Source organism: Amphiprion ocellaris, chromosome 22 (genome assembly GCF_022539595.1).
Source record: "Amphiprion ocellaris isolate individual 3 ecotype Okinawa chromosome 22, ASM2253959v1, whole genome shotgun sequence".
In the NCBI taxonomy this organism is placed as follows: domain Eukaryota; kingdom Metazoa; phylum Chordata; class Actinopteri; family Pomacentridae; genus Amphiprion; species Amphiprion ocellaris.
In genome coordinates, this window is record NC_072787.1 from 11,261,596 (window position 1) to 11,273,981 (window position 12,386).

A 12,386-nucleotide genomic window follows, 5' to 3' on the forward strand; every position below is an offset into this window, starting at 1 on the left:
GGCTTCATTATGATGTATACAAAAAACAATTTTCTTTGGCAAAGGACCCTGTTTGATGTTTCTATACTTCAGTTAAAAGAATCGCACTAGTTTTCTCAAGTGTATGAAGTACAAATTTCATCCATTTTGTCAGCACAGTTTGATACTCATATACAGTTATGTGAGTGATGTTCCATCACAGTAATTATCTAGTATGCCTTTTAATGTTAAATCATCATCCTGTCCTGCTGCTTGCAGTTTTGACCAAAGAAAGTAAATGTTAACAGCCAACTGTCAGGTGGTGGTAATCAGATTTTACAGTCAGCACCTGATTACACATGGACCCTGAATATCCACCACACCTGAGACTTCTCTAATAGGTGCTATTGTCTGTCACCTGTTGTAGATCAGCGTCCAGGAACACATCTGGTTAACAGAACCCCACAAAAGAAGAAGAGGAAGAAAAAGAGAGGAAAACAGACCAAGACTGTGGAAGCTACAGGTAAGTTCTTTAAACCTTCAAAGCTGTCTTAAGAGCTTTCTGTGACTATATGTGCAAAAGGCTTGCAACAGAAATTGCATTCATGTCCCTTAGAATTTTAATATGAGGAATTCTGGAGTTTGCCCTTCAGTCAGATTGTGTATGTACACAGACATGAAAGTTGATTTATGTGTTACTGAATTATTTTATTCCTCTTTCAGCAAAGATCAAATATATCAATAAAGCTGCACATTCATTGTAGGAATAGCAGGTTTGTCTGACTACTCTGTGGTTGTAAGGGCTTGGTGTCACCTGGAAGTGACATCAGCTCATGCCTTGTGATGTATCATGAATCTGAAATTGTAGGCCTCTTTACACAGTTTTATGCTTCAGCTGTCTTCTTTTTATACACTGCGGAGGATGAGGTCTCACTTTATCTTTGCTCTTGTTTTCCAGATGGTGGCTCAGACCTCTCATCAGAATTGGATGGTGAGTGAAATAGTGTTCATCATGAAATACACAAACAATTTTCTTGTGATTCTCTGTTAATAAAAAGAAGAGCACTACTTTCCTCTCAAGTTTATTAATTAGGAAACACAATTTCTTCCCGTTTATCCATGCAGCTTATTATAATTATGAGATGAATGTTCCATTACAGAAAATATATTCTGTCATTTTTAATAGCTGTCTATTAAAGTAATATCCCTGTGAAGAGCTGCTGCCTCTGAATTTTAGCATGTGAACAGTTAACTGAACACACATTGTCCCTGAGATTTTATTAACAGGTGCTAATGTTTGTCTGTTACAGTTGTTGCAGTAGATCAGAGTCCAGGAACAAGACAGAAACGCTCACAGAAGAAGAAGAAGAGAGGGAAACAGAATAAGACTGTGGAAGAGGGTGTGCTGAGTAAGTTCTTCAAAAACATAAACAGTCCAGAGTGTAATGAATTGAGCAGTTAGCTTTTTTGTGTCCATGCTCTGTGCTCATTTAATTTGAAATGAAGCATCAGTTACTACTACTACTACTCTTTAAGTGCCAAGCTACAATTAATTAATTTATTATTATTATTATTATTATTATTATTATTATTATTATTATTATTATTAATAATAATAATAATAATAATAATAATAATAATAATAATAATAATAATAAGAATAATACTGTTTATTATTATTATTATTATTATTATTATTATTATTATTATTATTATTATTATTATCATTATTATTATCATTATTGATAATAATAATAATAATAATAATAATAATAATAATACATTTTATTTCTGACACTTTTCAAAACACTCAGACTACATATAAATTCAGCAAACATTAAAATAGAGGACCATCTATCTGCTTCTATACATCAATAACTGTGTGACTGCACTGTACTTCAAAACTACAGTTATGTGTTCTCTGTGACTAATTTTGAAGCCATTCTTTGTCTTTTCTGTCTTTGCTGTTTATAGAGAAACCTGTTTTAAAGGTGAAGAGACCATGGAGTGACGCTGAAAGGAGTGCGACGAGTTCCAGGGAAAGAGCCCTGTCTACAATGTCTTAAAAAGGAGAGCGCCTTGGATGGAAGATCCTGGAAGGACATAAAGAACTTTGTGTACAACACAATAGTCGCTTTGAACTGCAGGTCTGCTCGGAAGCAACTTGCACTTTGAAGATCTTCAATGTACAGTACAATACATCTTCTAGTTATCAATTTAATAATTAGCACTTTCATGCTTGTTGATGCTGTTTGGATTGTTCTGCATTGTTGTAGTTCATGGCACTAAGGTGCTTGAATGTGCAATTAACATTTATTTAGTCAGGCAATTTCAAAATGTTCACACATATTATACAACAAATGCTTAATGAAGAAAGTATTTCCAAGGCGATATCTTTGGATTTATTTTGTCAAAGTTTAATGGCATGGGATGAATTAAAGCAGCAGCTGAGTTTGAACTGGCTGAAATAAATAAATACGGTGCTGGTCACTGGAATTGGCACAAGTACATTGTGTCTTTGTGCACTGTTTATGGTGACAAAATTAGTATGTAGAGTTAGTATTCTGCTTGTCTATTCTCCTCAAACTGTACAACTCTTGTCTACAACATTTAAACTTACATATTATTCAATTATTTGTCTGCACTGTAAAATTTAAATAGTAGCAAAGTATGATTATGATAGCCAAAGTCATAATGTAGTTCTATGCTCTAATAAGAAATGACCCCAACTGCACCCCCTGCTGGGCGAACCCCATAGCACACCCTACAAAAAAGTTCTCACTTCAGTGGTAATCTGTGATTGACTATACTGATTTTTATTCTTTGTTTTTTGAGGAATCTGAGGTGATAACTGGAATCAGGGAGCCACCTACTGTCGAAATGTAACATTCATTTCTCTCTAAGTATAGCAGAAAGGGTGGTCCTCACTTCCTAGGTTAATATACTCGGATCTCACTTTGGTGCCCATACAAGAATGTGTGTGTGTGTGTGTGTGTGTGTGTGTGTGTTAGAGAGAAAGAGAGAGTGTGTGCGTGCGTGTGTGTGTGTGCATGTACACCTGTCAGTTTGAACAAATTCACTCACCTGTGACGTCCTCATTCTGTCTCTCTGTAAGCCGTCACTGAGAGTGCTCTTCTCTAAGGCCCGGGCAACACGCACACACACACACACACACACACACACACATGCACACACACAAACCCACACACACATGCACACACAGTCATATCAGCCATGGGCAGGTGTTGAGATCACTGACTTCTGAAGAGGATTGCACCTATGGCAGTTTGAATGTGCGCCATGTATTTTCACCCAAAGCAATGAATGCTATCCCTCATGCTCAGTCTCCGTATGTATGTATATCAGAGAGAGAAAAACGCAAAGGAAAAGAAATAGGGGTGGAAGGAGTGTCACAAAAGTGTTATAGGGAGGGGAAAATGAGCTGCATGTGGAGCTCTCTATTTGCTTTTTACTTCAGAGTTGTTCAGTTTCTATCAGTGACTCTTCCGTTTTTCTGGGACATCGCTGGCTGAGCTTTGTTGGAGTGACAGTGATGCTGAATCTTGCAGGACACAAACTCCCACATACACAACTGGAGACACGTCTCTAATGTAGTGAAGCTGTATTCTTCCATCTAGTGGCCACATATGTACACACACTCATGCATTCGTGGTTGAGTGCAGTGACAAGCAGAACCACATATGCTCATACACATGCAGGACTGGGTTGTACTTGGACATGAATATCACAATATTAGGAATACTTTTTGATTTCAGAATAAAAAACAGGAAATGTCAGCTCTTTATCATCACCCCATTACGAAGCTAAATCTCTCAAACACATTAGCCTGAGTTGATTTGATTTTTGCCATTCTTCTTTTGTTAATCTGTGTATATCACAAATACTTTGACTTTAAAGAGGTGCACTGGAGTTCGCTTTAACTTGTCTTTTTATATCATATCATATCATCACTGCTGAAGAATCAACAGTAAAGCGGTTCCTCTTGCAAAGTGTTTGCTACCAGGTAAGTAAGGTTGAGTCCTGTGAGTCTCAGAACTCTCTTCTTGTGCATATTTCATTAAGCTCTAAATCAAATGCTTTCTTTCTTTGGCTTCAATCAGACAGTTCAAATGCACACATCACACACAGCAGGAAGATTACATAAAATGGTGACAATCCAGGCTTTCAGAGACAGGTGTGATGCCACAGCAAGAGCTTACTGTCAGCGCAATTTTGAGAATATAGAGAAACTCCCTCGGCTGCTGCTGTCAATCAGAATGACACATTAATCAACTTGTCTAGTTAAATAAGAGTGAAGTCCAAACATTTTAATCATAATTCATCTTTTATTTTAAGCAGGCTGCATCCTGACCAGCCTGTGAACTCCTGGCCCTTTGATTGGTTGTCAGCACCCTCCTCAGGGACTCATGTCCTGGCAACAGATTCTTTCACTTTGAGGACAAATGTGATGCTGACCGCCTCTCCACTGCCAAAAGCCATTCCTCATCAGACATATGCGTGTGTGTGTGTGTGTGTGTGTGTGTGTGTGTGTGTGTGTGTGTGTGTGTGTGTGTGTGTGTGTGTGTGTGTGTGTGTGTGTGTAAAATAAAACTAGTGGGTGTAGTGTGACATCATTTGTCATCTAATATATGTAACATGTCTTGCAAATTTTTGGTTGCATCTGTATTCTATTTTTTTTCTCCTGTGGTGTATTTTTAAATAAATGATTAAAATTCATGTGTGTCGAATGTGCAGTGAACATCACTTTTCTGAAGAACGCAGCTGCCACTTCACACAGCAATTATACCATTACAGAGTTTACAACTGGCCTGCATGCAGCGCTGTGGCCACATGCACACACACACAGAGAGAGAGAGACATATAGTGCACACAACAGAAAAAAATGTGTGAAAAATAGTGCAAAACTAATTCACTTTCAACTTTCATACCTGGAACCTGTTGAATTGTAAATGAACAGCTGAACACACACATAGTACCTTACACAGATGCTGTTCTCAGTTTACATTTTGCAGCACAGTTGTGCATGAATAGAATCAGAAGCAGACAGATCAGTTGAAACAATAATCCTTATTTTCATTCTTATTTCATTTTTTAGTTGTTCCCTGGAAGACTTGCTGTGCCTGCAAATCTTAGCTCTACCCACACTGTCATGTCAGCCAATTAATGAACAACTGCAGGCTTATGGTGTGAAAACAGAAAGTAGGCGGTCACTGAGGTCATCGCTGTCACACACAAACGCTTGCTGCAGTTTTCTTTTTGTCTGTTGGATTGTCTCTTTTGCCTTTTATTGCTCACCCTGCTGCTGTTTCTTTGGCACAACAGTGATGAGAGATGGAACCAGGCTGCTTCATTAGAAGAGATCTCCGCTTAATAAATGCTTGTGTTTTATAGGCTGTGTAGGTGGATGGATACTATAGGCACTTATCTGGTGCTGTTTGGCTTTTGTCATCTGTGCTTTTAGTGATATTTGGAAAGCTATAGTGTTTATTCACACAATTAGCATATAAAACAATAATTAGGTTAGACATTAGTCCATGAGCTCAGTTAGCTCTTTAGATTTGTCATTTGTGGTCACAAGGCGCTTAACTTTTTAATATTGCAGTGGGTTACATACATGATAGATGGATAGATAGATAGATAGATAGATAGATAGATAGATAGATAGATAGATAGATAGATAGATAGATAGATAGATAGATAGATAGATAGATAGATAGATAGATAGATTGTGATAATTCAGAAAAAAATCCTAAATTATTATTTTTGTTATTGTTAGTGTTAATATCATTCTTACAATCATTATTAGCATTATTACACTAGTTCTTCTGATTACATCTTTATACGTATTCTAAATAAATATAATAATCTTTATGTATTTTATGTAAGATATATAGTTATATATTGCAGTGTTTACGCGGTTTTAAATTAGAAATATGACATTACTATTTTTTTTAAATTCAACTATACGACTGACGTCAGCGCGCTTCTTACGGTTCCCCGTGACGTCATCACGCACCGTTTCCAAACAATGCTCAGGAAAAAGCCACGTTGACGATCCAGACTGAAGTGTAGCCCACAGTTTGAGGCACAACATAGCAGGATTTTGTTTGTTAGACGCTCCGGTTCCTTCTCGCTGCAGAATCCAACTCAGAGCCGACATGTCGTCGCCGCCGAAGGAGAAAATGGAAACCAAAGGCGGACATCCTCCTGCAGGTAAAGCTCACTGAGCTGCTGTGCCTTTTGTGGAGCTCCTTGTAAACCTGGAGGCCTTTGTTTTCTGTAGTGTCTCATAGCAAAAGAACACATCACATGATGATGATGATTAATACTTATGTAACCCATACCCTGGAAGATGCCAGCGACTATAACGTGTTTTCGCTATCCATACTGCATGTAGTATAATCAGCCATATTTGTCAGTTTCGCACATTTCCTTACTTCCTGATTGGGGTGAGATGTTGCAACATCATAAAACCTGGTCATAATGTGAGCCTTAATAATGATCGCAGACCAATGTAAAGCTTTTAGTAACAGTGTGGCAGTGGATGGCTGCTGAATGGTGACGTGGAGGTCACAGGCTCCAGTCCTGTGGATGTGGACTGAGGAGAAAACACTAAAGTGTACGTGGACATGAGCAGTGTGGAACTGGGCCACAGCAGCAGCTGGACTGATAGCACAGTCAGATAACAAATGGCCCTCGCACCCAACCTGTAATCAGTGGGAGGCCTACGGTCTGTAGCAAACATCCAGGTATGTTCCTGCAGAGGAGCTTCTTTCCTTAGCAGCCCCTCAGCAGTTAAACACAACACTACAGCTGTCCTGCAGCTACCAAGAAATGCAAGTCTTACTGAAGGACATTTAGGCTGGGCAGCTGCTGACACCGTCATCATAACCTTGGCCTTTCAGTTGATGGGCAGACAACCTACTTTGCAAGTCCAGGATCTGGTTTTGTTTCAGTATTTTTTTATGTGAAAGTCTTATTTTCTTCTTAAATCAATAAATACATTTTTTTTCTTTATTATCAAAAAATACAGAAATAAATACATGTATTGGTACAAAAAAGGCTTCATGCATTAATGGAAGCCAGAAAGGGACATAAGGAAAATCATTTTTTTGAAGTCTTCTTTTGTCATAAATACTTATAAGTTTGGCGTTGTCAGTGAACACCTTCTTCAGATCTTATACACTACCAGCAAGGAAACTATCCTTCAAATTCCACATATACACCATCTCATTCTCACACAGAGCAAAGCTCCTTGACAAGGATGGTATGTGTCTGGCTAAAGTCAATATTCATCAAATTACAATTCAGGTATTTTTCTTTTCTAAGCAAAAAAATAAATAAAACTGCACCATTTCCATCTACTGCTTAAAAGTACTTTTTAAGAAATCTTTCAAAAAGACGCAGATTTGGAAAGCAAAAAGGGAGGAGAATGGGCACGTGTACAGCAAATAATTACCATCATCCTCCCTGCATACTGCACAGTCTGTGTTTTACTAATTTTTATTTGTCTTGACCAAGATGATGCCAGTAAAAGCTATCTATGCCTGATTTTATTGTCTGCTTGCGAAGCATGATGGTTGCCAAGATGTGGGAAAATGTTATGCCAAAATATAGAAATTTGTTTGGTTGAGAATATTCCAATTAAGGTGAAGTAGAAGACATGTTTCCTCCTACTTAGAATTGTCTGTTTTGTTCATGACACGTCAGTATTCGATCTGAGTCCGCCCTGCACCATCCATCCAGCACATCTTTCAGTGTAACAATCCCAGCAGCTGCAGAAGAGCTTCTTGAGTTCAAGTCCCAAACTATAACCTTGGCTGCAAGGAATGTCTTTCTACAAACTCTCCAAAAATTGCTCAAGTGTTTTGCTTTATATCAATTTTTGTGATTTTAGCATATTCTAGCTTTTTCAAAATTTCCATATTGACTTTGCCAATTTCTGAGGTCTTTGAACAAACTGCCTTAGTTGCTGTGTTAATCACTACATGTGTGTCCCTGTGTGTGTGTTGCAGTAAAGGCAGGAGGTATGAGGATAGTGCAGAAGCATCAGCCAGCTCCTGTCCCAGAGCCGCCGCAGAAAGATGACAAGGACGAGGAGTACGTCAGCAGCAGGTAACGCTCTCAGATTCCTGGAAGGGTTTACTGTACAAACCTAGTGGAGACTGGACTGGTCAAGACGTCTCTCGGTTTGAGCCTCTGTTTGAAGTAGCTGTTAACATTTCTGGTTGGAAAGTCAATCAACAGACCACAAAGAGATAAAAAACCAACCACAAAGAAACTCTGAACAACAGACAGAGACATAAATGACAGCAGATAGATTCAGAATGACCACAGGGACACAAAGAGATGAAAACAACGAGAGACAAAATAAATGCAACGAGGCACAATTCAGCTGAATAGAAAAACAACATAAAGATGTACCGGTGTCGGAGAGATGGGGCCTTGTCAAGTCTCTACTGTCTTTTTTTTTTACAAGACTAAAGTAAATACATAACAGTTAGATGGAGAAACTGTCAGTTCAACACAGAACCGTGGCCATTTGTAAGTTGGTAATCACGAGCAAACACCCTGCAAATTGCCAACCAAGCAATTTAGCAGCTTTCACTTTTCTGTAAGGCCGTACTGTAGGCAGTTTTGCAGCACACTTTTTGTGTACTTCCGCCAGCTAATTCAGTAAACAACATAATTACTGCATAATTACAGCATTAACTTGAACAGCCTATTCAGCAGTCACTATTGTTTGCTATAAACAGCATTGGTTTGCATGTTTTACATCACAGTGGCTCTGTTTCCCGGCGACAATAATTGTTCTGTTTCCACATTAGCATGTTCGGCTTTTGTCGCTTGAATGCATTGTTTGTACTGAGGTCACTCCGTTCGACGACAGAGGTGGCGCACGTTGTTGCTTATTTTCAATGTAATTTTGTGTGTGGTGTCAGCTTCCTCGTATGTCTGCTCAATATTCATGAAGACCCGTCAGCTATGTGCATATCAGTACAGGTGGCATATTCACACGATCCAGCAGTTTCTGTGTATGTCTCTGTGTGTGTGTGTTAATGAGAGGTGATAAATGGGAAGTGACATGCAGTATAGAGCAGTGAGCGGGGTTGAAGAACATCGCCAACTGTTGGAAGTTTTTTTTTATGCATGTACTTTACACACGCAGCTTTAAACAGATGCTGAATTATATCTCAGATGCTTGTTCTTGGAGTTTTTTGCTGTTAGCAGGAATAGTATCAAGCCTGTCTATGGCAATAAATCATTGCCTTTTGTTCCCCTTTCCATGGTATCAAAATGAGTGGTAGTAATGGGCAGAACACAACAGTGAAAAGCGAGATCAAGTAGATAACAGAGCAACAAAAATACCATGCAGGCTTGGCTCTTACTTTTAAGGATGAAGTCCTGCTTCAGAAAGAAAGAACACTCAAGACAAATAAAGACATAAAAAGACACAGATCAGGGTGTGACTTCTATTCCAGGCTTTCAGATATGTACTTCCTTATTTTGTGTTTTTCAGGGGATGTGGAGTCATATTTTATATCCTAAAAAAAACAACTCGAGTGCAGCAATAATTTCCATTGACTTAAGTTTCAAACAATCAGTGTATTGTTTCATGTCTGAAAATGGTTCAAAATACCCATCACATGTTCTTAGAGTCAAATGTGACATTTATTTTTAGAGTCCAAAACCCAAATATATAGAGTCAACACTGATATAAACAGGGAAACATAGCTTTTCTTCCAGTTTGTTATGCTGGAACTAGAGAATGTAAACTTTCAAACTTGTAGCAAACTGTAAATTACATTAACACTCTAATAGATAAAACAAACCTTCAGTTATTAGAGTGGTGCAAAGGGCAGAACCCTGGTGATTTAACATTCAGAAAATAAATATAACATAAAACCTTCTACTTTTTGTACTATCTGCTTGGTCATGGCCTTACTGAAATACATAATGTGTTTTAAGCGGCACAGGTAAAGACAACTTGTAATTCTTTATGTGTAAACTGCTTCATTCAGGTCATCTAGGGTTTAATAGTTGCAATAGAATTTATTTCATTTAGTTTCTTCCCACATATTTCCTTTTAGAGGTTGCAGTCCAAAAAGAGGAATCATTACCGGGGCTGTGTAAATAAATGAGACAAAAAGTGCATTTTAATCACAGAGAAGACCCACTTTGAATCTGCCTTTGGCTTGATAAACTTCTCTTGGCCTTGCTGTGTAAACGCACTTTTACCTTCCCCCTGTGAAATGTTTATCTTTTAACTAAAAATGACCTGCTCAGCGTATCCACAGAGAGAGGCTGACTAACTGCGCTCCATCAGTAAATACAGTCGGTGAAAATCGCTCACTCACGCACACTCTGTCCGTCCCTCTCCGTGTCACGCTGATGGACGTCTAGCAGGTGGCTACTGGGTAAATTTCGCATTAGTAGCAGCCAGTGAAGCGTTGTAGTCAGGGGAACACCTGCCGTACCCAATCTAGCCGAGATGGACAGATGGGGCAAAGAGAGAGGGAGAGAGGGAGAGATAGGTGGCTGGGATTATGGCGAGGAGGAGAGGATTATTAGGGAAGCAGTGGCAATATGAAGATATGAAAAAGGACAGGTAAGGGATAGAGGGTTGCAAAGAATGAGATACAGTCAAGGAAGGAAGGGAGACATAAGCCAGAGAAAACTGGTGACCCAGCAGAGGCTTTTTGCCCACAAACTGTCAGGTGAATCTGTTTTTGAAATGCATCAGGAGCAAATCTGCTGAAGATCCAGGTAGAGTATCTTTATCTGTGTGGAAAACAAGAGTTAGGGAAGCATTAGGAAAAGACATATAGCAAAAGAGATAAATAGGCGAGCGTGCGGTTTCATTGTTGCACAACGCCTGTTAAAAGTAAAGACACAGTTTAGGAATAGCTCCCACATCGTTTGGATGATAGACTGTCAGCTGAATGCAAAGAAAAAAATGCACACAAGGTGATCGCAGGCTTTGTGTCGGCTGCACTATTACCTCTCCTACATATTCTGGTGAGAGGTGGATATGTCCCAGAGACTTGGAGGAAAGAAAGAAAGAAAGAAAGAAAAAGGCGGGTGGTGCTGCGTGTATGCTTGACTAAATCGCTGCATGCACACACTTGATACGTAGGAACCGTGGTGAAATGTGCAGTAAGCTGACAGCTCGTGGTGAAAAGTTGAGATCGAAGAGAGAAAGGAGGAGGAGGTGGAGGAGGGGAGACAGGCAACAGGCATCAGTTTCTATGGCAACCAGCACCTCGCCCACGGTAACAAACTTCCTGCTCTGCTGAAGCACAGAGAGATGGGTGGGGTAGTGGTAGCTAGTGGCTTTATAGCTGAGCACAGGGAAGGAGACACCTCACGGATGAGTTAATGTACACATCACCATTTGATTTATTAGTTACAATTAGCTTTTTCTCTCTCCGTCACTGTTTTCCTTTCTTTTTGTCCTTCTTTCCTGTAACTCTACCCATCTCCTGGCACAAAGCGACTCCTCTCTGGGATTCCGTACAGCTCTCTACTGCCCCCTGCAGACTCTCTAGAAACACAGCCTCACTCCTCCTGGATGCACAAAACCACAGGAGAGATGTTTGGCCTCTCCCTCTGTCTACCCTCTTTCCTTTTAACCATAAGTTGGGGAGGGGGGGTATCAGTGGCATCATCTGAAGGATCATGCTTTTGTGTGGTATTTAGAGCAGGGTTTTAGTGCAATTTTTGCTAATCCATGATTAAAAAGTCTCAAACTGAATGTCTGTTGTCTGTTTATCAAGCGTGGCTAAAACCTGTCATTTGTGTTTGTCTGTCTGGAGCTTGTGACCTTACAGTATCTATGTGTTTAGCCAGTCAGGTGAAAAGCTTGCACTCTCATTTTGTTTGTTTATGTATCTCGGCACTTTTGAGTTAAATACTTGTCTCTCTGACAGGCTTATGCCATCACTCCTGCCTGTCTGTCTGTCTAGACATTTATTATCTGTCTTAATGCCCAATCCCAATAACAAGTAGGAGTGCTGTTGATTAATCTGTCGATTGTTTTCTGGATAAATTGATTAGTTGTTTGCTCTCTAAGATGTCAGAAAACGGTGAAACTGTCAGTCAGTGTTTGCCAAAGACCATGATGAAATCCTCACGTCTTTTTTTGTCCAAAGATATTCAGTTTGCTGTCATAGAAGAGTAAAGAAACCTGCAAATAATTCATATTTAAGATGGAATCAGACTATTAAGATTAGTTTTTTCTTCAAAATTACTCAAACCCATCAGTTATCAAAATAGTTGGCCATTAAATTAATAATTGACCACTAATCGACTGATCAATAAATCATTGCAGCTTGCCCCTGAGTTAGATTCAGTACGTGCAATAATTGCACATTGTTTCCATACAAACTTACACGTCCTTTGCAGAA

General features: G+C 39.2%; 1 protein-coding gene across 1 annotated transcript in view; it reads left to right on the plus strand.

Moving 5' to 3' along the window:
• The first annotated feature begins 5,994 nt into the window (after positions 1-5,994).
• dap (death-associated protein) overlaps positions 5,995-12,386 on the plus strand; it is a 14,100-nt gene continuing 7,708 nt past the window's right edge. Inside the window, exons 1-2 of the mRNA XM_023299886.3 lie at positions 5,995-6,192; positions 7,995-8,094. Of these exons, the coding sequence (XP_023155654.1) occupies positions 6,138-6,192; positions 7,995-8,094 (155 nt within the window). The 5' untranslated portion in view covers positions 5,995-6,137. The remainder of the gene's footprint in view (positions 6,193-7,994; positions 8,095-12,386) is intronic.